The 23,863-nt window shown below is 47.8% G+C and overlaps 1 protein-coding gene across 1 annotated transcript in view; it reads left to right on the top strand.

The window, feature by feature from the left end:
• Positions 1 to 15,187, top strand: part of HS3ST2 (heparan sulfate-glucosamine 3-sulfotransferase 2) — a 116,684-nt gene extending 101,497 nt beyond the window's left edge. The window contains exons 2-3 of the mRNA XM_063143413.1: positions 11,875 to 12,553; positions 15,004 to 15,187. Of these exons, the coding sequence (XP_062999483.1) occupies positions 11,875 to 12,514 (640 nt within the window). The 3' untranslated portion in view covers positions 12,515 to 12,553; positions 15,004 to 15,187. The remainder of the gene's footprint in view (positions 1 to 11,874; positions 12,554 to 15,003) is intronic.
• The last annotated feature ends 8,676 nt before the right edge of the window (positions 15,188 to 23,863 follow it).

Here is a 23,863-nt window from a genome sequence, read left to right as displayed (position 1 = left end):
GTTTCAGATGAGTCCAAGCCCCCCCCCTTAATGTCTGCAATCTGTTGAGCTGCTGATGGCTCCCCATTACTACAGCTCTGGCTATTTGTGCTGCCTGAGGATAAAGTCCACAGCTCAGTGACGGAATTTATTTACCGTTTTCATCCTAAAAGCTTTTAGGCTGATCTAGCAGGGGCGGTTCCATTTAGAGGGCCATTATTTCTCACATGCTCTTTTTGGTGGGAGTAAATTCCCCTGAAGATGAAACTGAATTCTTCACCATGGAGATCTACGGTATTATATTTTGAATGATCCGTTTTGACAATCTCTCTTCCTCTCTCCCTGTTCAGAAACATCAGCGGCTCTTGGGGGTGGGACCAGAATAGCCTAAATTGCACAATTGAGCCAAATCAATCTTTCTCATGGTTTGGAATGACACCTCCCTGTTTCCCTTGGCTGTATTACTTTACAAATTCAAGCTGGCTTCCCCAGCAATTTTAACCTGTAATATTAATATTGGCGATTAGCAGCCCCCTGAGCACTCCTGTGGATTCATGGAGGAAGGCGGCTCTCCTGGAGGACTGCATCTCTCTGCTTGCATTACCCAGAAGGGAAAGGGTGCCATAGTGTGTGTCTCTGTGTGTGCGTGTGTGTGTAACACACTGGCTCCTTTTGCCCCTCCTGTCAGCACAATTCTCCCCTGACCCATCCACCAGGCCTAAGTCCTCCTCGCCCTCTGGGTGTCAGCCACCAGCCTCTGCTGCCCCTTCACGTGGCTAGGATGGGGGCTTCAGGAGAGCAATCCTGTTGGGAGACTATTGAATGGCTCCAGAAGGGAGGGGCTGCAGAGACACAGTGCTGCAGGCATTTGTACCAGGGCACTGCAAAGTACAGCATGGCTGGGATGAGAAAGGGCAGAGAATGTGGCCACCCCCTCCCACCCCCACCCCTTTGTGGTTGCTTCTCAGAGCTCCTTAGCTGTTTAACGAAAGAACAGGAGGAGGAGTTGTTAAGACTCTTGAAAGCTGGAGCACCTTGTGACATGTGTCTGTAAGAGGCCGGGAGCTGTTAGTTCCCCTTCCTATTGTGGAGGCCAGAGCGGGGGGGGGGGGGAGGGGGGAGGCATCTATTTGTTCTTTCTTTGCCATGGGGATCCTCTGGAGTCAGTCTTCTCCCAAGTGCTTAACAATAAATGATGCTGTTGCGGAAGCTTCAGAGTCATTACTTGGCAAGCGAGGCCTCAGGTGAACTGCAAGTTGAGCAAGTAAACTCACCCCCATATTGTTCACTCCTGAGAGACATTACACTCCCAATGGCCACCCTTGATCTGGAATTAAGAGGGAGTAATAAACGATCTAGAATTAGGAGTGAGCAGTGAAGTGGCCAAGTTTGTCGATAACACCAAATTATCAGAAATAAATTGTGAAGATCTCCAAAGGGATCTCTCCAAGCTGGGAGGGTGGGCGTCCAAATGACAGATGTAGTTTAATGTAAGCAAGTGTAAGGTGATGCATGTTGGGGCAAAAAAAACCAACTTTAATAGCCTGATGGGATCTGAGCTGGTGGTGACTGACCAAGAAAGAAATCTTGTGGTTGTGGTGGACAGTTCAGTGAAAATTAGGGCTGTGCTCTGTTCTGTTTCAGGTCGTAGAAGTGGGAGCGGAGCGACCCAATCCGAGTCTGCCAAATCCAAATCCGAATTGGGTTGGCTGGTCAGCAGAGTGACATGGAGCGGTTCTTTCATTAGCAGAGTGCTCCATGTGTTTTGGGGGCTCTGCCCACCATTTTGGAATTCTCTCCCCCCCCCCATAGGATTGCATTGGGTGAAAAATCACCTATAACTTCTTTGTTTATAAAGCTAGATCCCTGAAAATTACTGTGATGATTGGGGGTCGTTTGTGATTATTTGGGGTCATTTGTGTTGCTTTTCAGATTTTTTTGTCGTGCGGTTTGCTTGCAATTAATTTTTATTGAATGGGTAAAGCGGGAGGGGGGGGAAACCTATTTTTTTAATGTTGATTGACAGGTTCATCTCCCAATCGTGATAAGTGATCAGCCTACGTGAAGCATCCTCCAATCCCAATGTTGGAGTGGGCGGAATAAGCAAAACAGGATACTTAGAAACTTTTCTTTCTTTGTCTTTGGATCAGACTTTTTTCAGTTTGTAGTGGATTGGTGAAGCAGTAGCCCCAGCAAACTCACACACACAACCTTAAATAATATACAAAGTAAAATAACAGATAGGCAACACAGCACTGAAAGGTACCCACAATAACCTTGGTGAACAAGTGAATAGATGTGGTGCAAGTGGACGATGTGCTGTACGGCATGTGGACGTGCTCACTGCCCTTGAGGGCCATCAGAACCCTCCAAAGAGGAACCAGTGGAAGGAAGCACGAATTGATGTGTGATGTGGCTTCTCAAAGGCAGGTACCTAGACAGGACCGGCTGAATGACTGGTGGCACAGTCCACTGTCCCACTGGGCATGTCCACTTTCCCCTTACTGGTGATAAAGTCAGACAGCGTTTTTGTTCTAATTCTTCTTGTTTTGATTATTAGTATTGTTATTGTTATTACAATTACTGGCTGGGCATACCCTGGTGTGTGTGAACTGTGACGGAGGGGTGTGTGTGTGCATCTTGAAAAACCAACACGTTATAGCACTTTGAAATGAGTGGATGGCATGAAAGAAGTTAAGTTTTTAGAAGTATTGCGACCCAAGCATGGCAACGCAAGGTCTGAGTTGTTTATCCCATGACCAGCTATGTGCTGTATGCTCCCCCAGTTTAATAATTTTCTATCTTGAAGTTCCCTGTGTTCATTTTTGACATCGTTACCTGAGAGGAAGATTCTGATTTAGGTTTAACTTTAAAATTTCCCCCAAAATCAGGGCATGATCCGATTTCCTTCAAAATGGGCATAAATAAGGATCTATGTGGAAGCTCTCCTGGTGCCCTGTTGCATGTGTGTATCCGGAAAAATGATGGAGATACATGCATTTCTGTAAATGGGGGAAAATCTTTTAAAAATTCACCAAAAATCAGGGCATGATCTGATTTCTTTCAAAGTGGCCATGCCTAAAGATGTATTTAGAAGCTCTTCTGGTGCCCATTTTCTTGTTTCTAACTTGAACACTAAAAAAGTCATAGGCGTTTGACATTTCAATGCAAGTCTATGGGGGGGGGGGAATGCGGAGCTCCGGATCCAGATCCGCTGCGGATAGGAGTGGACCAGAGGTGAATCACCCCAAAGCGGAGCAGAGCCAATCTGAAAGTTGCAGATCAGGATCCATAGAGGATCGGGGGGTCCGTGCACAGACCTAGTGAAAATGTCCATCCAGTGTGCAGCCACTGTAAAGAAGACAAACTCCATGTTAGACATTATTATAAAAGGAATTGAGAATAAAACTGCCAGTGTCATATTGCCTTTATACAAATCTATGGTGTGACCACACTTAGAATACTGTATACAGTTCTGGTCACCACACCTAAAAAAGTTATTATACAGCTGGAAAAAGTGCAGAAAATGGCAACTAAAATGATCAAGGGTCTGGAGCATCTCCCCTATGAGAGAACATTAGAACAGTTGGGATTGTTTAGCTTGGAGAAGAGGAGGCTAAGGGGAGACATGATAGAGGTGTACACAATTATGCATGGCCTGGAGAATGTGGATAGGGAGACATTTTTCTCCCTCTCTCAAAATACTAGAACCCGGGGTCATCCCACGAAGTTAATTGGTGGGAGATTTAGAACAGATCAAAGGAAGTACTTCACACAGCACATAGTTAAATAATGGAACTCACTACCACAAGATGTGGTGATGGCCAACAATTTGGATGGCTTTAAAAGGGAGTTAGATAAATTCTTGGAGGAGAAGGCTATCAAGGCCTGCTAGTCCTGATGATTATGTGCTGCCTCCAGTATCTGAGGCAGTACACCTATATACACCAATTGCTGGGGCGCATGGGTGGGAGGATGCCATTGCACCATGTCCTGCTTGTGGGTCCCCTCCCACCCAATTCATGACTGTTTCTGAGAAGCCCTGGAAATGCTGGAAATTAGCAATGGAAACTCTCTGTCTCTCATCTTCCTCTTGGGACTGGCAGGAGTCCCCCCCCCCATTGGCTTTCAGAGGCTTCTGCATGGTCATTGAATAGTGTAGGATTTGTGTTGGCTTTGCTAAGAGACCTTAACACACTGCTCTGTCCTAAGCATGCTCTTAGAAATCTGTTGTGTCCTGACCAGAGATGCTGGGGCATTTGTGGCATGGATCCATTCTCACCAGAGTCCTGATCTGACCTGCACAAGCAGCTGGGCAGGTAATTCTGGACACCAACTTGAACATGCCAAGTAGGGGGAGGATCCCTCTCTGCTCAAGGGGCCATTGCCCTCGACTGTTTGCTGGGGTGACCATCCAGAGAGAGGTCTGCCCTGTTGCCTGTCACGTGCCAGTGCCCAGCTCACTCCTGGCAGGCAGCAAAGACGGCTCTTATGAATCCAGTGTGGCAGACTGGACTGCTGCTGCTGCTGGCTTCCATTGTTCACAGAATTTAAAGGGGGGGGGGGCAGACACCGTCATCTCCCGGTTGTAACAGTGTTTTCCTACTGCTGCTTCTGTCCTTTCCCTTAATGCAGAAAGAAAAGACAGAATAGCTGCACAAGGCCATTGGCAGCAGCAGGAGCCCTTCCCTCCACCTGGAGTGCCCTTTAAAGCAGGCTCATACGTGCTTTGCACACAAGTGAGGATCCAATTCCACTTTAAGAGCCATTTCCACTGAAACTGGGAGAGGCTCCACCCGGTTCAAAGAGTTTCCCTCTGTAGCTTGACTATTGACACATTTTTCAAATCCGTCTTCCAGTTGCTATAGCAACTTGCTCCTTCCCTTCCTCCCTCTGCTTTTCTGGTCCTATCAGTTTGCAGATGATGTTAGCACCTTGGTTGTTAGGGTAACACCCTCAAACACACTTCCCCTGATGTCTTGAGGTGGGGACGCAGTCAGTGTGCTGGGTGGCGCCCACCTTCTTAAGGTTTGCAGGGCAAGTTCGAGGTTGACAGAAGAATAGCAGGGGTGGGCAGGGAGTGCAGCTCTGAAAAAGGAAGCCGCTGTTCAGCAGTTGGACTTCAGGACTGGCTCTTGTTTTCAGGTAGAGACCTGTACAAGGTATCCCTACTAAATAGTATTGACAGTGTGCTAGCAGCTCTCTAGTCCTTTGGGAACAAAGGGGTCAATTTCCTTCATATAATATAGAATCACAATAGTAGATTTGAAAAGCCGTTGAGTCCAACCAGCTGCTCAATGCATCAGTGACAGATAGCTGACCAACTGCCTCCTGAATGCCTCTCGTGTGGGAGAGCCCACAACCTCCCTAGGTAACTGGTTCCATTGTTATACTGCTCTTATAGTCAGGAAGTTTTTCCTGATGTCCGGATGGAATCTGGCTTCCTGTAACTTGAGCCCGTTATTCCATGACTTGCACTCGGATGATCGAGAAGAGATCCTGGCCCTCCTCTGTGTGACAACCTTTCAAGTATTTTCATCTCTAGGCTAAACATGCCCAGTTCTTTCAGTCTCTCCTCACAGGGCTTTGTTTCCAGACCCCTGATCACCCTTGTTGCCCTCCTCTGAACACGCTCCAGCTGGTCTGCATTGAGCAGGGGTTGGACTCGATGGCCTTAAAGGCCCCTTCCAACTCTACGATTCTATGATTCTATGATTCTTGAAGTGTGGTGCCCAGAACTGTACGCAATACTCAAGATGAGGCTTAACCAGGGCCAAATAGAGGGGTACCAGTACCTTACACAATTTGAAGCTATACTTCTGTCAATGCAGCCCAAAATGGCATTTGCTTTCTTTGCAGCCACATCACACTGTTGGGTTATATTCAGCTTGTGATCTACAACAATTCCAAGATTCTTCTTGTTGTAGTACTGCTGAGCCAAGTATCCTCCATCTTAGAATCATAGAATCATAGAATAGCAGAGTTGAAAGGGCCTACAAGGCCATCGAGTCCAACCCCGTGCTCAATGCAGGAATCCACCCTAAAGCATCCCTGACAGATGCTTGTCTTGTAACTGTGTATTTGGTTTCCTTTTCTCAGATGTAGAACTTGGCATTTATCCCTATTAAATTTCATTCTGTTGTTTTCAGCACAGCACTCCAGCCTATGAAGATCACTTTGAAGTTTGTTTCTGTCTTCCAGGGTATTTGCTATCCCACCCAATTTTGTGTCATCTGCAAATCTGATAAGCGTTTCCTACACCTTCTCATCCAAGTCATTAATAAAAATGTTGAAGAGCACTGGGCTCAGGACTGAGCCCTGTGGTACCCCACTCATTACCTCCCCCCAGTTTGAGAAGGTACCATTGATAAGCACTCTTTGAGTCCGATTCTGTAGCCAACTGTGAATTCAGTTGGCTGAATTCAGTTGTTCCATCTAGCCCACTTTTAGCTAGTTTGTTAATCAGAATATCATGGGGCACTTTGTCGAAAGCTTTGCTGAAGTCAAGATATATGTCGGCCACAGCATTCCCACAGTCCACAAGGGAGGTTACCCGATCAAAGAATGAGATCAGATTAGTCTGACAGGATTTGTTCCTGACAAATCCATGTTGGCTTCTAGTAATCACTGCATTGTTTTTTAAGTGCTTACAGATTGACTTCTTTATTAACTGCTCCTAAATTTTTGCAGGAATGGATGTCAGACTGACTGGTCTGTAGTTCCCAGGTTTTGGGGATCTTTTTGAAGATAGAGACAATGTTAGCCCTCCACCAGTCTTCCGGCACCTCACCCATCTTCCATGATTTTGCAAAGATAATAGACAGTGGTTCTGAGAGTTCTTCCGCCAGCTCCTTTTTTACTCTAGTATGCAGCTCATCTGAGTAAAAGTTCAAAGAAATTAAATGTTCTTGACCATTTGTTTATCAATCCTGTTTCTATTCAAATGGATCTCTGTGCAGTCTCAAGTAATAAGATAGCACCTCAGTTTGCAGAGACTAAGCTTAAATTTGAATGTGAACGCTACGTGACTCTAATTTCTAACCCTCATCTTAGATCAGCCCTTGCATGATTAAAGATGCAACAAATGAAAACAGCCATGCTAGAAGGGCATTTTAATAAAATTCCTTATCCCCTGAGACTTTGCCCTTGCAGTAGTGGCAAAGTGGAGGATCTGCCTCATTATTTGTTCTACTGCACTGTCTATTCTCACATTCATTCTAAATATTTAGATCATTTTTTTGTGAATAAGTCCAGCTGGTCTGATTCAGAAAGATTATACTTTTTGTTTACATGCAATAACAAGACTGTCATATTGGCATTGGCCAACTTCAGTCTTACAGCCCAAATGTATAGGGCAAAATTTCTGACCTTGCATGTATGATTTGTTTTAGAATTGTTTTCATTATGCTTGCCCCTTCAGTTTGTGCTTCACTTTTTCCAGGGGGATGATAGACCCACTCTTGAGAAAAGACTGAGCCAAAGTAGGAATTGAGCACTTTAGCCTTTTCTTTGTCCTCTGTTATCAATTTGCCATCCTCATTAAGCAGTTGAATCACCATTTCTTTCCTCTGTCTTTTACTCTTCATGTATCTGAAGAAAACCTTTTTATTGCTTTTGGGCCTTCAGCACTTGTGCTTTGGATAGTGTACAACTGGGGGTAGGGGTGTTATGTCCTCTTTCTCATGGCCCCTCCTTGTCCTTGGGGTGTTCGCCTCCCAGCACCCTAGGCACTCACTTGATAAGATGGTTTGAATGGGCATCAGTGGCTCCAGCTTACTGCTAGAAACAAGCCACCACACGACAAGCCAGGTCAATCAGGGGCTGCCATCACCTGAGTTAGATGTTCTAGCTTCATGTACCTACCAAAGGTGAATGAATAGGCAGAGCTATGGTATGCAGCTGCAAGAGATCCAGAGCCAAAAGCAGTTGCCTTGAGTCAGAAATTAAAGTCTTTCTCAGCAGGAAGATGATACATGCAGCCCTAAAGAGCCCTTCCGAGGCTTATAGGACAGTTGATGCCCTCTTAGGTGTGGCTGCTCTCTTGCACAAGGTGCAACCTTGGTCCTTCCTGTCGCAGGAATGGCCTCCCATGTAGAGGGAACTCAGAACAGCCAGGACTTCTGCCTGTGCCTGGCAGTTCCATGAGGGCTGGGCTGTGGCAAGGCTCTCCTCCCCCTTGCAAGGCCACGCCTGCCCCCAACTGTCTTTGACCACAAGGAACACAGTTTCCGTGTTTCTCTGGTGTGGCCCCAAAGAAGCAAGTGGGTAACGAGAATGTTCCTTTGCAAAGCTCTTCATGAGCCATGTTTAAGGTTTGTTCAAAACCCTCGGGAATTAGAGCCATCTGCACCCATTACATAGCGCGAGCGGCAGGTCTGGTGTTGCTTCTTCAAAGGGATTGGAGGGCACGCTTTGGCAGTGGGGCTTTGGAGAGATTAAAATTGTTTTCAGCATTAAGCACAACATTTCAGTGTTAATGCTTTCGGTCTTGAATATGGATTCAGAGACCAGAAAGAGATTTACAAGACATTACATCTATGCAAATTCCAGCAGAAATAGTTGTGTGTTTTTTGTTTTTTTTACTTTCTTTTCCGTTGAGCAAATTCAACAAGAGATTTGACTCAGGAGCTTACAGCAAATAGACTTTGGTTTTCATGCAGATTGCTGCCTTTTATGGCAGCCAGGCAGCCAGGCCCAATCCCCTTGGAAATCCCTCGTCTGTCTGACTGGGATACTAACAGGGCACAGTTGAGAGCCCCAGCAATTACATCAGAATGTGTTAATGCCAGGATATGGTGTTTGCTCTTCTTGTCTAAAGATGAAAACAGATGTTTGTCCTGCATGGGGGAGCAGCTGGCTTCAAGTGGCTCGGTGGAGGCAGCAAGCCACCTCTGGCAGGCACCCATGGGGGACCTTGCCTTCTGTGGCAGAAGCTGGCATAAAACTTCTCACTTTTATATAGTGAAAGCATAAAAAATACCATCAACAAGGATACTGTTTGAGCAGATTGAAGGAAGCCGCCTCCACCTTGTAATGAACAGGCTACTTCCACAGCTGTGACTGAAGGAATAAACATGATGATATGTACTTAAGCCACAAAGGAACATGGAAATTCACAAATTTATCTAACGTGTCCTTTCAAAATTAAGAGCTTGTTTAAAGCTCACAGTTAAGAGCCATTATTCAAACACTTTTTCTTTCCCCGCCGAGGTCTTTGCTGAAATCAGGGATGGGGGAAGACAAATGTACTGCTGCTTGCAGATAAATAATATGTGACTTCATGGAACAGAAGAAGCTGAATGTTCCAACATATGAGAAATCATTTCATCAAGTTTTCCTGGTTGTAGCAGGGGCAATGCCAAGCAAGATGTGTGTCTTTCACATAATGGTTGGAGACACCACAAGCTGCATCAAGCACCCCAATAATACCACGGCCATGTTAAGAGGACCGATAGCCTCCCAGGTCTCATTTGGACGGAGCCAAAGCCAGGTTTCTCAGGAGCCCAGATAGAACCAGGGAGAGGTAAGATTGCCATGGTGAAGCCCACCAGATCCTGCATTTGGAACTGCAGGACTAAATAATAAAATATTTGACTACCCAGAACAACTCAAGAACATTACAAGGAGGACATGAGCAAGGCAAGCAAGAGCTTATGGGTGGTTTCTGCTCAACTGGCAACTAACCTTCATTCATGAGCACCTTCTATATTGGGCTTAGAAGTGAGTGAGAGCCAGGCTGGGTGTTGGACAACATGAAAACACAATGAGACCGCACCAGCCCATTGGCCGATTTTTTATGATGCACAGCCAAGGTGATGTGCCTGAGCTCCAGCACTTCTTTCTCATCCCTTTGTTCAGCCAGAGAAGGCTACAGCTGAGAAGGCTACAGTGGCTGATCCTCCACAGAAGTCTTTTGCATGAAGGGGTGGATTTGACGGGAGTATTGGGAGTGGATGGAGAGAGCTAGAGCTCACTTGGATTGCTTTGCTGTATGGCAGGATACCACAATATCACTAAAAAAAATAATAGTGATTAATTATGGCTCATGTTTCTTGCTGTCATGCTGGCCTTGGGATGAACATAATATCAGAAGTTTGCTCCCTTTCCTGCATCTCTTGTCATGGAAAAGGGCTGCTGTCTTATGGCATCATGGCCCCTGGTCTGGGAGTTCAGCATCATTCCAAAGACGCTCTTAAGCACAGAGGGGCACTGGTCACTCCACTCCAGGGAGGACCCTCAGGAACCCCTGACATTCCCTGGACCCAGGGACATGGCCTTCCTCTTAACCTCTGCCTCCAAAAATAGCTCTCCCAAAGCCTCTCAGGTCCCTCAGCCACGTAGGGGCTTAAGGTTGCAGAAGACTACAGAAATTAGCAGTGGCACTTTAAACTTGCAGCCGGGACCCAGTGGGAGGTAGAGCTTCTGAGAGGTCAGAGCTGCCTGGCTTCCTTAAGGCCTCTGTCCTGCTAGCCCCTGGTGGAAAGAACAGCTCCTTTTCATGAGGAGCTACGGGCAGACTAGAAGTTCCTGCAGAGCGCTCTCCAAGGTGCTGGCAATCTCTTCCTTGCTGTGCTTTTCTTTACTGGCAAAACTTGCCTGGCCAGCCAGGACACAGGAAGCTCTTGGTTGTAGTATAGCTCATGGCCGCACAACAGGGAGAACTGAGAATGCAGCTTGGTGGGGGCTTCTGTGAGGACTCTGAGACTCCTTGTTGCCATCTTCACATCTCCTTCTCAACAACAATTTTGCCATTTTGGAGCCAGCTCACCCCTTCCCTTTCAGAGGAGTCCTGTCCTGTCCCTCCTTGCCCAGCCCTCCTGGCAACTGGGCAGTGCAGCTGAGACTTCACTCTCTGGAAGCTGCTGGCCACAGCCAGAAGCAGTCATTTGTCCTCTGGTCACTTTCTGAGCCACAAGAAGTGAAGTTTCCACAGAAAAACCTGTACCAGACACCATTCCCCAAGCAGTGCCCTGGATATGATGAGCTAGGCTGGGAGGAATGGGCAGTAGCTATTTCCCCCGGTTGTTGCTCAATGATGTTGAATCAGCTGGCTGGGCCAAAGTGCTCCAGCCCCCCCCCCCCAAGGCCTCGTGGCCACTCCAGTCTGCCCTGACACTGGAGCTCCTTCTGGTGCAACAAACAGGTACCTGAGATGTTGGGGGGCAACTCCATTGGTTTGGGGTGGCAGTTGCTTTGCTGATGTTCTGGTGGCCTCATGTGCCTTCACCTCACTGGTCACTTCATTTTAAGGCACAGGCTGATACCATGCAAAGAACCCTCTCCATGTCAACTTAACTGGCAGGCAAATTCCTCCTGCTTAACAAAAAGCACTTGCATGGGAACCTCAAATCCTAGCAGCAGTTAATTATTGACAGAGCATGTGAATTAGAGATAAAAGAAAAGTCATTCCTCCTTGCATGCAAGATAGTAAATAAATTTAATTATAGGACAAGAGGCAGGGGATCTCTGTCTGTATTAAGTTTTATTAGCAGAGACATTTAAAAGCATGTCATCATAACAAAAGGGTCTGGTGTAATCCTAAATGTACCACTTTGGTACAAGGCTCTGAAGTGAATAAACTTAATTGAGCAGATGGCTTGCTGCTCAGGCAGGTATGGGACAGGTTTATTGTCAATTAACTTTTGTCTACATATGCCTATGGCAAATGGACTGTATAATGGCTTCTTGAGACCAGCTTTAGCACCTGCAGTGCCCTGGAGCTGAAAGGCCAGTGATGCGCAGCCTCCTGTTCCACACAGGTGGATGTGCAGACAGCGGGCTGCTTCGGTTATGCTCAGGCTGATCCCTTGGCAGGATGGCGGCAGCGAGGAGGCGGACACACCTGGGCCTGCAGCTGGCGATCTCACCCTTTTCCTCCTCTCTCTTCCCCTCTAGGGAGCTGATGCCCAAGACCCTGGAAGGGCAGCTCACCATGGAGAAAACGCCAAGCTATTTCGTCACCAATGAGGCCCCAAAGCGCATCCACTCCATGGCCAAGGATACCAAGCTGGTTGTGGTTGTGCGTGACCCGGTCACCAGGGCCATCTCGGACTACACCCAGACACTTTCCAAGAAGCCAGAGATCTCCACCTTTGAGGTGCTGGCTTTCAAGAACCGTACCCTTGGGCTGATTGACGCCTCATGGAGCGCCATCCGCATTGGGATCTATGCGCTGCACCTGGAGAGCTGGCTCCAGTACTTCCCGCTCTCCCAGATCCACTTCGTCAGCGGGGAGCGGCTCATCACAGACCCCGCAGGGGAGATGGCCAAAGTGCAGGACTTCTTGGGCCTCAAGAGGGTTGTGACGGAGAAATATTTCCATTTCAATAAGACCAAGGGGTTCCCTTGCCTAAAGAAGCCAGAGGACAGTAGCAGCACCCCCCGGTGCCTCGGCAAGTCCAAGGGCCGAACTCACCCCAAAATTGACCGGGATGTAATCCGGAGGCTGCGGAAATTTTACAAGCCGTTCAACATCATGTTTTACCAAATGACAGGCCAGGATTTCCAGTGGGAGCAGGAAGAGGGTGATAAGTGATGCCAAGGCAGGCAGGAAGACGCTGTCTCCTAACCAGAGGTAAATGAATTGTCCTCAGGAAAAATGATGAACCCTCATGCAGGGCCTGCTAGGGGAGGGACAGGCATTTGCAAAAATGGATGTTGGGTTCCTACAAGATGTTCACATCGGATGAGACCTTTAAGAGTCTGCATGTACCATCTCCAGAACACCGACAGGCCCTTTAGGGTTTAATTCGACTGATGACATCCTTTCCCTGCACTCTGGTTGTGTGCAGTGCACTGGTTTAGAAAATGCTTCTACTGAGCCGGTCCATTGGTCCCTCTGTTTTGTCTAAACTGACGGACAGCAATGGCTCTCCAGGGTTTCAGGCAGGGCGAGATCCCAGCTCTGCCTGGAAGATGACAATGGCTGCACGTTTGCTTAATTTCCATGGGGGCAAAGTCTGACGTCCCATTGCAATGAGCACTTTGCCTGCTGGCAGCCTCCTCTTCCACACCCTCACCCCTACCAGACTGTTGGAAGCCACCAGTTAGCCCTCCAGGCCTGGAATGTGCCATTGCCCTGCCTCAGCTACAGAGGTTTATGGGGGTCCAGATGGTGACATCTCTTACTTGTGAGACTCTTGGTTTTCTTACTGCTTCTTTCTTAATACAGAAAAAATCTCTTCAAGAGAAAAAGGTGAAACAGCTGCACACAGCTGCCTGATTGCTCACAGCGCTTCCTTGGGAAGCTCCTTGCTCTCTGCAAGCCCCCCCATGGTGCTAGAGCTGCGCTGAGTTTAGCTTGCCCATTTCCCAGCCAGCAGAGTTACCTCCCCTCCCGCCCCACCCCCTGACAGGGCCTTTTTCCTAGTGGTGTACACAAGGAAGCATGTCTCCTGGGCTGGGCTGGGCTGGGCTGGGCTGGGTGGGGTGTTCTTGCCATGCCATTCCTGAACGGCACTGAAGTAGCTTTAGTGGGGAGTGTGGTGGCTTCACTTTCCCCAAAAGCAGTGCTGGAATTCCATCTCCACAGGTGTTCCTGGTTCCCATTGTTCGTCCAACTGACTTCCTCACCACAGCAATGAAGATGCACATGATGCCTGTTGCCAGCCTACAGCCAGGCATAGCTTTGATGCTGGTACCGAGAACACCTTGCTTTGACTAAAGCAAAACACCTGGTTGCTTTGACTAAAGGTGGCAGGAGCTGCCACTGAAGCGTGCTCCGGCTCCATCACGAGGCAAACCTGCCTGGGGGCTTGGGGCCTGTCCTGTGCTTCATTAGCCAGTCAAGTGGCACCCGAGCTCGGAATCAGGAAAAGGGGGCACCATTCATTTGTCAAATGTTGGCAGAAGGCTGGGCTCCAGGATGGGCGCATTTGTTTCCCCACAAGTAAATGCCAGCTCCCATGAGCCCAATTAGGTGTAAAAACCGCATCTGACATCAAACGTTCTCCACACACACACCCCAACCTCCAAACCACAAAATTATTACTATGTGAAAATTGGAAATATATGCCAAGGCTGACTTCAGATTGTTTCACATGTTATTAAATTGTCATTTCCTCTGCTAAATATGAACCATGTTGTTATGCAATTTAATTCACAATGATTAATGGATTCAGGTAGAGGATGGTGTCTTAAAGCTTGCCAACACCAAAGCTCCCCATTGACTGACCGAGGGCCTCACCCCTCCTGGCTTTTGCGGCGGCAGCATTCGCGGGAGGGAAGACTCCTGGAGCATGACGGCACCGACCCCCCATGCTGAGCCCATGGCAGGACCACGCAATGCAGGCGGCCACTCCTGAACCAGTCCCTTTGCCCCTCCGGCGGCCCTCAGCCATTCGTAGAAGCAGGGTTCAGGTGGGACTTTGGCCACTGGTTCCAGCAAGAGTGCCCTGGTTTTCCCTGCCCTCAGGCCTCTGCTGGGCATTGGAGCAGAGGGCGTGCAAGGCGCTGGGGATGGCAGGAGCCTGAGCCTTGTGGACCAACCTACCCTGGCCAGACCCAAACGGCGGGAAAGTCCCCCAGCCCCTCTGAGAAAACCCCGTGTGAGCCTCTCCCAGCCAAAAGGGCCCAGGGGGAGTCAGTGGTGCAGCTGGTCCAGCCTTTCCCAACCTGGTGCCCCCAGAAGTTTGGGACTGTGGCTCCTCATCCCTGACCACTGGCCATGCTGCCTGGAGCTAATGAGAGTGGGAATCATTTAAACATCTGGAGGACGTTGTGGTGGGGGGAAAGCTGCTCTGGAGCCTATTATGCCACATCCGGGACGAAATGGTTCTTTTGTCAGAAGCCGTGTGGCCCAGTCAGCCATAGCTGTTCAAGCCAACTTGCCATGAAAGGTTTCACCCAGGGGGCATGCGGACCCCCTGTCCAACAGGCACAAATACAGCACGCTCAGCAGGGAGCCCTGCTGCCAAACCAAATGGGGTCCTCATGTCTGTGGCCGTTGGGTGTCCAGAGTGGAGGGCCTGGCAGGCGTGGCTGCTGTCTCTAACCAAGGGCTGCCTCTTCTTTCCCTTCTTACAGAACTTGCCTGAGGCTGGGGAAGGGCCTGGCTTGCCTACTCTGGAATCCAGCACCAATTCTGCCACCATCCCTGGCGAGAATTTGCTCAGCAGACACAAGTGGTAGCCAAAACTTCCTTTTTGCACCTGGATGAAGGGCAATCACCTTTCTCTTCCTCCCACAATTCTAGGCCAGCAGGTTTTGGAGAGCAGAGGATGTCTCCAGGCCCCTTCTCTGGCCACCTTCCCCCTATTGCTGGAAGCCAGCCAATGTCTCTGCGCCCTCAGAGAGGAGGAGGGATTATGATCTCCGTGAGGGATGCAGCATCCTCCATCATGCCAGGCTGCCCGCTCTACACGAGGCAGCAGCAGTGGCTTTGCTGGGAAATGCCCTCTCTATGGGAGTGGGGAAGAAGAGCCATTTCATGCGTCCTGCATCCTGCACCATCTTTTCAGATGTTTATTTTTGATATGGGTTCGACAACCAAGACTGAGAGGGAGGCTCCACGAAGCCAAAGGAAGGAAAGGCCAGCCTGGGTCTCTCCGGAGGTGGGCCTGCCCTGGGGACAGGGACCTGTCCCTCCTTCCAGTGCTCCTCCCTAGCACAAAATGTGGGCCTGTTTTTGTTGGTGGCTTGTTTTTTCAATTGTTTGTGCACCCCTTTCCCCACATCAGTGCAGCAGAGGGGAGGGTGGTTTTGCCTGTCTGAAGCCTGCACAGGCGGGGCGGTTCTCCCTACAAGAAGCTGGAGCCTGTGGGCATTGTGATTTTGTTTTGTGGTGGGTGGCACTGCACCACCCACAGCGGCCTGCACTGCGGCTCAAGCTGCCTGCTTTTGCAGCAGAAGAAGATGGTGTCTCTTTTGAGGAGCCAACCGCTCAGAAAGGATTCAGTTAAATTTTGTTTTTCATCTCCCCTATTTAAATGTCAGCATCCCAGCACACAGGAGATTGAATTTTGTATTTGATTTCAATTAGCAAAGCATAAATTATGTTTAATTTTCTACTCACAGAGACTGGATGACTCATTGTCCTGGAGAGCTGGGGATATTATAGCTCAGAGACTGACAATGGAAGAAATCATCACTAAATTGCTACGCTACCCCCCCCCTTTCCATCACCTCCGCCCCTCTGTCTCTGTCATCACCCTCTACCTGAAAGATAAGGAAATACAAAGCACGAATCTGGAGCCAAAACTCACTAAACAATAAAACCGTGTAACATCAGCTGCAGCTCTCTCCTCTGTTCTTCGTGTTTATTGTGTCGGGGAGGGAACAGGCTTGTATGATTCTGTACGATCGTTTCCAGGTTGGTAGGAATTTGCCCAGCCAGCATGGAGGCCATAAAGCCAACAAGAGGCCCTCTCTCTTTTGCCCATTAAATGTGGGGTAGTGAAAGAGTACCAAAATCTTTTACACACTCATTTTAATTTTATCCAGAGCTATTTCTACCAGCAAAAGGAAGTCCTAGCTCTTAATGCTGTTGTCTGTTAACCAGATGTTGCTGGTTCTTCAGTATAGAACTGGGGGAGGGGGAATATGACATCAATTCCAATGTTCATGTATCACATTTGTACCCCATCGTTCCTCCAAAGTACTCAGGCAGAGTGCAACAGCCCTGTGAAGTAGGCTACACTAACTCCAGAGCTGAGTGGAGATTTGAACCCAGACCTTGCAGTCCAAGCCTAGCAGAGACACTGTACTGCCCCTTGCATTTCTGGCACAAGCAGAGCAGCTGCCTGCCTTGTACAGCTCATCTTAGTGAGGCTCAGTTCAAGCATCACACCCAAGCCTGGTTTGTTGTAGTAAACATAGTTAAGAACCCGCACCATGTTTGAGTTTCCAATGTGCAACAGGCAAAACGTGGCTGAGAGCTTTCTTTTCCCATCTACTCAGCACTACGCTTCATTCATTTATAATTCCACTGCTTTCTCCCAGTGCAGCAGCCTCATGGACAGTGCAATGGCCATAAATGTGGCTTATGAATTCAGACATAACGGCAATCCAGTTAGTTCAAGCCAGCCTCAAGCTGATATAGGGATTTGGCAGAGCCCCTTATGTGCTTATAAGCTGAGGTAAGTTCAGACATGAAAACAAACCATGGTTTGCTGTGACATTTCTGAATGCAGCTGTGGTGTCTTATCTTGCTCTCCTGGTCTAAATGAAAGAATTCTCAACATCCCCCTGAGCATCATTGGTTCAGTTAAACAACTCTGTTACAGAGCCTGCAGCCTCCCAGCCCCTTTGGCTGCATAACGCAAAGGGAAATAGGTCAGGGGACTTCCTTGCTGGCATGAACGCATCCCCACCCAGGAGGTTGGGATAATTTATTTCACAGCCTCTCATGCTATCGTGGCATCTGATAAAAGCCACTGGGTTTTTTTAATCAACAAAATGAGAAGTAGTGAACTATAAAATTGCTAATTATTTTCTAGTAAATTTACTTTTAAATAACTTTAGACACCAATTACAGGCACCATTAAGCACCATTAGCAGTGGGTGTTACCAAGGCAGGGTGGAATATTTAGCAGGCAGATAAGAAAGACCTTGGTGCTGAGGCTTCCTGTTCAAAACTGTCCACCCAACCCTCTGCCAGATATTTTAGAAGTCATCAAATGATCAATTTAGTTTATTTATTACATTTCTGTAATGCCCAATAGGTGTAGCACTCTGGGAGGTTCACAACAATTAAATATGAAATTAAGACCATTTTGCTTTTTACATTCTGATACTGCTGTGCTAGGAAACTGACTCACTCCTTGGCATTAATATTTTGAGTGCAATTTTAGGCTTCATTTGGGTGTTTCTTTGCAGCTGTACAAAATAATTGCAACGTTAGAATAACAGAAAGAAAAGGGTAGAACACTCTTCTCTTTGTGTGAGCCTTGGAGAGGCAAAGTCCTGGGTGTTTAGATCAGCCTTCCCCAACCTTGTGCCCCCCAGATATGTTGGACTGCTACTCCCAGCATTGCCCCAGGCAGCAAGGGCCCTGCTGGCAGGGACTGATGGGGGTTGCAATCCAACATGTCTGCAGGACACCAGGCTGGAGGAGGCTGGCTTAGATAACCAGTGCTTAGTGCTTAGCACTAAAGCTGTGCGTTTCTCTCTCCACCAGGGTCCCAAGCCAGAGCTTGGTTTCTCTATCTGGATCATTATTATTATTTATTTATTTATTTATTTATTTATTTATATAGCACCATCAATGTACATGGTGCTGTACATAGTAAAACAGTAAGCTTCTGCCCAGACGTGTGTGTGGCGGTGGTTAAAGGCAAGAGTGCTCCATGCTCCCCCACCCCAGGGTAAACTGCAATGGCCTTGAGAGACAGAGGCCTTTGATAGACCAGGGGTTATCCCAGGCTGATACCCGGGATCGCCCCTGTGCGTCCAGATGACGCACAGGGGATCCCAGGCTCAGTAAGGGTTCATCCCTCCCTGGCCCTGGGATAAAGCCTATCCCTTCGCGCCCGCTATTTCCCGCGGTCTCAGGCTGAGCCCGAGACCGCAAGCATGTGGCCCGTTTTCGCGGCTTTCCCTGGCTCCACATGATTACTTGCGCGGAGCCTGGAGCCGCGCACGGGGCGCAACACTCCCCAGGAGCACTGCGCCCATTGAGGGCAGGGTGGGGGGAGCGGGAAAATCAATTTAATTTTTTAAAAACTTGTGCCTTCGTGCACAAGCGTTCGTGCGCATCGTCCCTTTAAAAGTTAAAAAAAATGGTGGGCTCTTCTTGAGTCACCTCGCCTTACGTGTACAACGAAGGTGGGATCTTGTGTTATTGACAACACAAGATCACCCCTCCTCCATCCTGGGATATCCTGTAGGTCTAGCAAAAGCCAGAGTTTGTACAAATGACAACTAAAATGTCCCACACTGAAAAATCAAATGAAAAGACTACTTTAATTAGTGTGTGTTCAGTTCTGCTTTGTACATGGTATGAAAAATGCTTGTGAAGTCACATGTGGACACGTCTTCCACTGCTCAGCCCCTCAGTCAGGAATAGTGGCTTCCTCTGAGATTTGTCCCATCTCAGCAGACACATCAGCATGACTTGTATGCGCTCACACAGGTGGTTCCCCCTCCCAACTTAGCACCACTCAATGCTCAGCTATAAGCCACCATCTCAGTTAACCAGACTCATTGGAGATTAGTACTCCACATTTAGCCTGATCAACAGTATTATTCTGTAAGAAAAACCCTAACAGTCCTTTCTTCGTTCCTGCTAAAAGAGCCATGCTGGGTGGCACTGAGGGGGAGCTGTGCTGGGTAGCTTTTAGCGTTGACAGAGATGGAACTGGGAGAGAATGGCTTCCAAGGGACACTGTTCCTTCAACAGTTGTTTCCTAGCCTCTTTCAGCAGGGGCAGGGAGCCCTCCTCAGCCTCCAGTGGCAGCATGCCAGCAGCAGGTGGGGCCAAGGTGGCAGATGCCCGCCATTCAACACAATGCCAGCCCTATTTATGCAGCACACAGCCTGCTCCCACCCCTGTTGTCACAGGTCGGACACATGTGCATGCATGGAAAGCCTCTTCCCCAAGCCTAATTGCACCCTGTGGAGCAATTTGGTGTGTGTGTGTGTGTGTGTGTGTGTGTGTGTGTGTCACAAGTGGAAAGGGAAGGGTTCACCCTCCTTTGTGCACACACCCTAATCGGCCCACACAGCAATTAAGCTCGGAAAAATTGGAGGTTTTCCAAGCCTAATTAAGTGGGAGTGGGTGAGGGCTTTTGGGGAGGGATGTGTGGCATGCAAGGAGGGTTAACCCTTCCTACCTCAACTGGATCCTCTTGAAACATGCCCTTCACAGAAATCAGGCTTGGGGAATGCCCCCTCCCCCCACTGGAGCCAAGGGAGCCATCTTTCAAGCCTCATTGCTGCAGGCGTGGGGAGGGAGCTGTGGGCTGCTCAGGGAGGCTCCACAGGCCACATCTGGCCAGCAGGCCCAGTGGTCTCTCCCTCCCCCCAACCTTAATGGGATAGTCATACATCAAAAGAGTGACAGCCTCACTTCTATCTACTAATAACACAACAGAAGGGAAGGGACACCATTTATTTTATTTTATTTATTTATTATTGCATTTATATCCTGCCTTTTTTCCTCCAAGGAACCCAAGGCAGCATATATAATCCTCTCCATTTCTATCCTCACAACAACCCTGTGAGGTGGGTTGGGCTGAGAGTCTGTGACTGGCCCAAATTCACCAGTGGGATTCCATGACTGAGTGGGGACTAGAACCCGGATCTCGCGACTCCCAATCCAACACCTTAGCCACTGCACCACACTGGCTCCCATGCCTCCAGCCATCAGCCAGGGGATTGGGGCCACAGGAAGGCTTCCCAAAAAGAAGCCCCAGCCAAGGGGCCTTCCCCCTCCCTGCCAGACAGTTGCCCTGCTGGGGCTGAGGGAGGAGGGGCAAAGGACACGGTGGCCACACCCCTCGGCCCAAGGGACAAGAGCCACCAATTACAGCGGAAGCAGGAACACAGGTGAGGGAACATCAGCTTGGGCCCAACATCTAGCTCACCAACTTGTTCTGGCCTGGAAAAACTGGTCTCCTTCCTCTTCCTTTCCCATCCACTGCCTTTCTCATGTGTCTCTTGTCATTTTAGTTTGGAACAGTCAAGGGAGGGGTCTCTCTCTCTCTCTTTCTCTCTCTCTCTCTCTCTCTCTCTCTCTCTCCTCTCTTTAATTGATGTGAGCTGCTTTGGGAGACAATGGGCTTCTAATCTGTTTATCTACTTTCAGTTTTGTTGCAGAATTAAGATCTGAGCTCTACACAAAATGCTTTTCCTTTCCTGCTTTTCCACTACATCATCTCTAGGTGGCACTGTACTATAGCAGAATAACGGTTACACAAGTAGGAAAAATGCTTTCTTTCACTTTCAGAAATAATACTCCATTTTCCAGGCTTTGAAGATACCTCGAGAAAGTGCTCTTTAAAAACAGAAGTGAAACTGTAGTGTTACAATATCATCTAAGGAACCTGTAAACAACCATGAATAAGGAATGATGAGTCCCCAATAAATCATAGAATCATTGAATAGCAGCGTAGGAAGGGGCCTAAAGGCCATTGAGTCCAACCCCCTGCTCAATGCAGGAATCCACCCTAAAGCATCCCTGACAGATGGTTGTCCAGCTGCCTCTTGAAGGCCTCTAGGGTGGGAGAGCCCACAACCTCCCTAGGTAACTGGTTCCATTGTTGTACTGCTCTAACAGTCAGGAAGTTTTTCCTGATGTCCAGCCGGAATCTGACTTCCTGTAACTTGAGCCTGTTATTCTGTGTCCTGCACTCTGGGAGGATCGAGAAGAGATCCTGGCCCTCCTCTCAAGGACAAAGAGTGCTATCATGTCTCCTCTCAACCTTCTCTTCTCCAGGCTAAACAGGTCCACTTCTTTCAGTCTCTCATTCCTTCCACTCATGTTTCCCAGCAATTGGCATTGAGTGGCATCCTGCCTCCAATGCTGGAGGTAATATGTTGCTAGCATGATGAATAGCCACTGATAACTGTATCCTCCTAAAGGCAATTAATTAAGCATTACTGCTTGTCTTTGACCACTAATATAAAGGCAAACACCATTTGCTGCCACATTGGCCAAAGAATTGTGGATTTGGGCAAAAATACATTCAAGATACTATGAGAGTGAGGGAAGTCCTGTCAAGCATCTGAGCAGGTTTCCTTATACAGCAAGTCTATATCAGTAGTGACAGCCTCACTGCTATCTCCTTTGGCCCTGGATTGTGGCCTGTTATAACTCCCGGTTTTTGCAGTCCAAGGCAGGTGGTCGAATCAAGGGCACCCGTTGAGTCTGCCTGCTCATGGCCAGGACGGCATGTTCAGCATGGTGGCTACATATTGTAGAAGCAGCAGCCCTCCCAGACAAGAACCTCAACAAACTATTCTCTTGAGATGTTGCTTGAAATGTGACTGACTGATTGATTGACTGAATTTGTGTAGCACTTCCCACCACAAACCTCATTCTTGAAACAACTTATACACACAAATGAAGAAATCCATAATTAATAAAACAGAAAAAAACATAATCAATATAAACTCTAATCAGCACAATAATACAAATAAAAATAAGCACCATAAAAACATAATCTAGAAACAATACAATATGAAAAGTGCTTATCCACAATATACAAAATCATTACCCCCTCCTTCCACTCCACAAATGCCCACAAATTTTGGGCCACAACTAATATTGAAATGCCTGGGGAAAGAAGTAAGTCACTGCCTGGCACCAAATATTTGTCACTGTTGGTGCTAGACAACCGTCCTTGGGGTCAGTGAGAGTAGCACAGCTTCTTTCTTTTTCCCTCAGGGTTTTTGTTTTTGTGCTGCCACTGCAAGTGGCAACAGCAGCAACCGTGTTGGCAGCCTGGCCCCATTGCCTATCCTTCACCAGGCCTCGTACCTTGTGTTACTTGATGTGCTCTCATTAGACCCATGTACAAACTTGCAGATGTTCTAACAAGACCGACACCTTCTTATAAGGAACCTTTTGACATTGGCAATAGAGCGTCTGTGGCTAAGTAAGGCAATTCTTACTCAAGAAATCTATACCATTGAAGAGGATAATGCCACAATGGCACATTTATTGAGATTGAAACAGATACAAATGCACAAGCTAGTTTGGGGGAAATTAGCTGAGCAAGTGAAGGCTTAGAAGTAGTTTCAAGACTCAAAAATAGACTTTCTGAGACTTAAGAGCATACACACACAGCAGGGGAAAGAGTAGAGGGAATCCTTAAAGGCAATATACCTTTCCCTGGGCTAGAGCCCTTTCCTGTAGACATGAACTGGTGAGCATTGCAACTCCTGGTCTCAGGTGAAGAGGAAAAGAATACAGGGAGCCTTGGATAGGGGAGGCAAAGCACTCACCAATGGCAGCTTGCTCTTGCAAGCAGGATTCGGTAGTATGGCTCTGTACTTCTGGTAAAAGAGAGAGAGAGAGAGCCAGCCAGCCTCCCTTCTCTAAAACCTGAGGGTTTAAGCAGTGACATCACTGCTCATAAGCACTGGAAGTAATGCTACTTGCTATGGGAGAGAGACATAACAAAAGAGAGTGATTGGGGATGATGGCTGTACTTGCTGAAAACATTCTCTTTACAAAAGATGACTTTACACAATAATGATTGCTTTAAAGACATGTGTTCAGACTGGAGTTTCAGCAACAGGGCTGCATTAACATGTGTGACCAGGTATCACTCTTGCCATCCAGCATTCATATTCTGCTTAATTTTACCCCCACCTTTGCCTCTGGGGAATGCATTTGAAGAAGTCTATCAGAAAATGATTACTTGATCTGTCCTTGTGTGAATGCTCTCAGTCTCATTCCTGCTGCAGGTGGGGTTTTGGCTGCTTCAAAATGGAGTCAGTACCGCTCACAGAAGCTACTTTGTAACAATTGTGTCATCCATGGGCACTGTGTGCAGAGAGAGGAGGCCTCCCCAAAAATGGCGGAGAAAATTTGCCAGTGGCCAAATAGTACAGTGAATGTTTTTTCTTCCTATTATACATTAGCTCCATTGCTTAGCAGTCTCCCAGGCTGCCTGCAATTCCTGATCCTATGGGAGGTATTACCTTGTGATGTCTTCCTCTGGGCTTTGATTGAAGTGTGAGAAGCCAAAGAGGCTACAGCCTGCTAGAGAGATGAGTGGGCAATGAGAGGGCCACTTCATAAGTAAGGTAAGCACAAAAACACTGAACCCAACCCATGAGAAGTTCTCTGAAATTTTCTTCTTTAAAAATTTTTTTGAAAGCAATTTCTTTTCTGTTAAATTGAATGAGAATGGTTGATAAATATGTGGAAGCAATTTTCAGCACAGCACTAGTTCCATAAATGAATTGAGCCAACAGTGCGATATGGCTGCAAGAAAGG

Source organism: Elgaria multicarinata, chromosome 17 (genome assembly GCF_023053635.1).
Source record: "Elgaria multicarinata webbii isolate HBS135686 ecotype San Diego chromosome 17, rElgMul1.1.pri, whole genome shotgun sequence".
In the NCBI taxonomy this organism is placed as follows: Eukaryota; Metazoa; Chordata; class Lepidosauria; order Squamata; family Anguidae; genus Elgaria; species Elgaria multicarinata.
The sequence above is the reverse complement of the archived record's forward strand: the minus strand, read 5'-3'. Positions and strand labels throughout refer to the sequence as shown.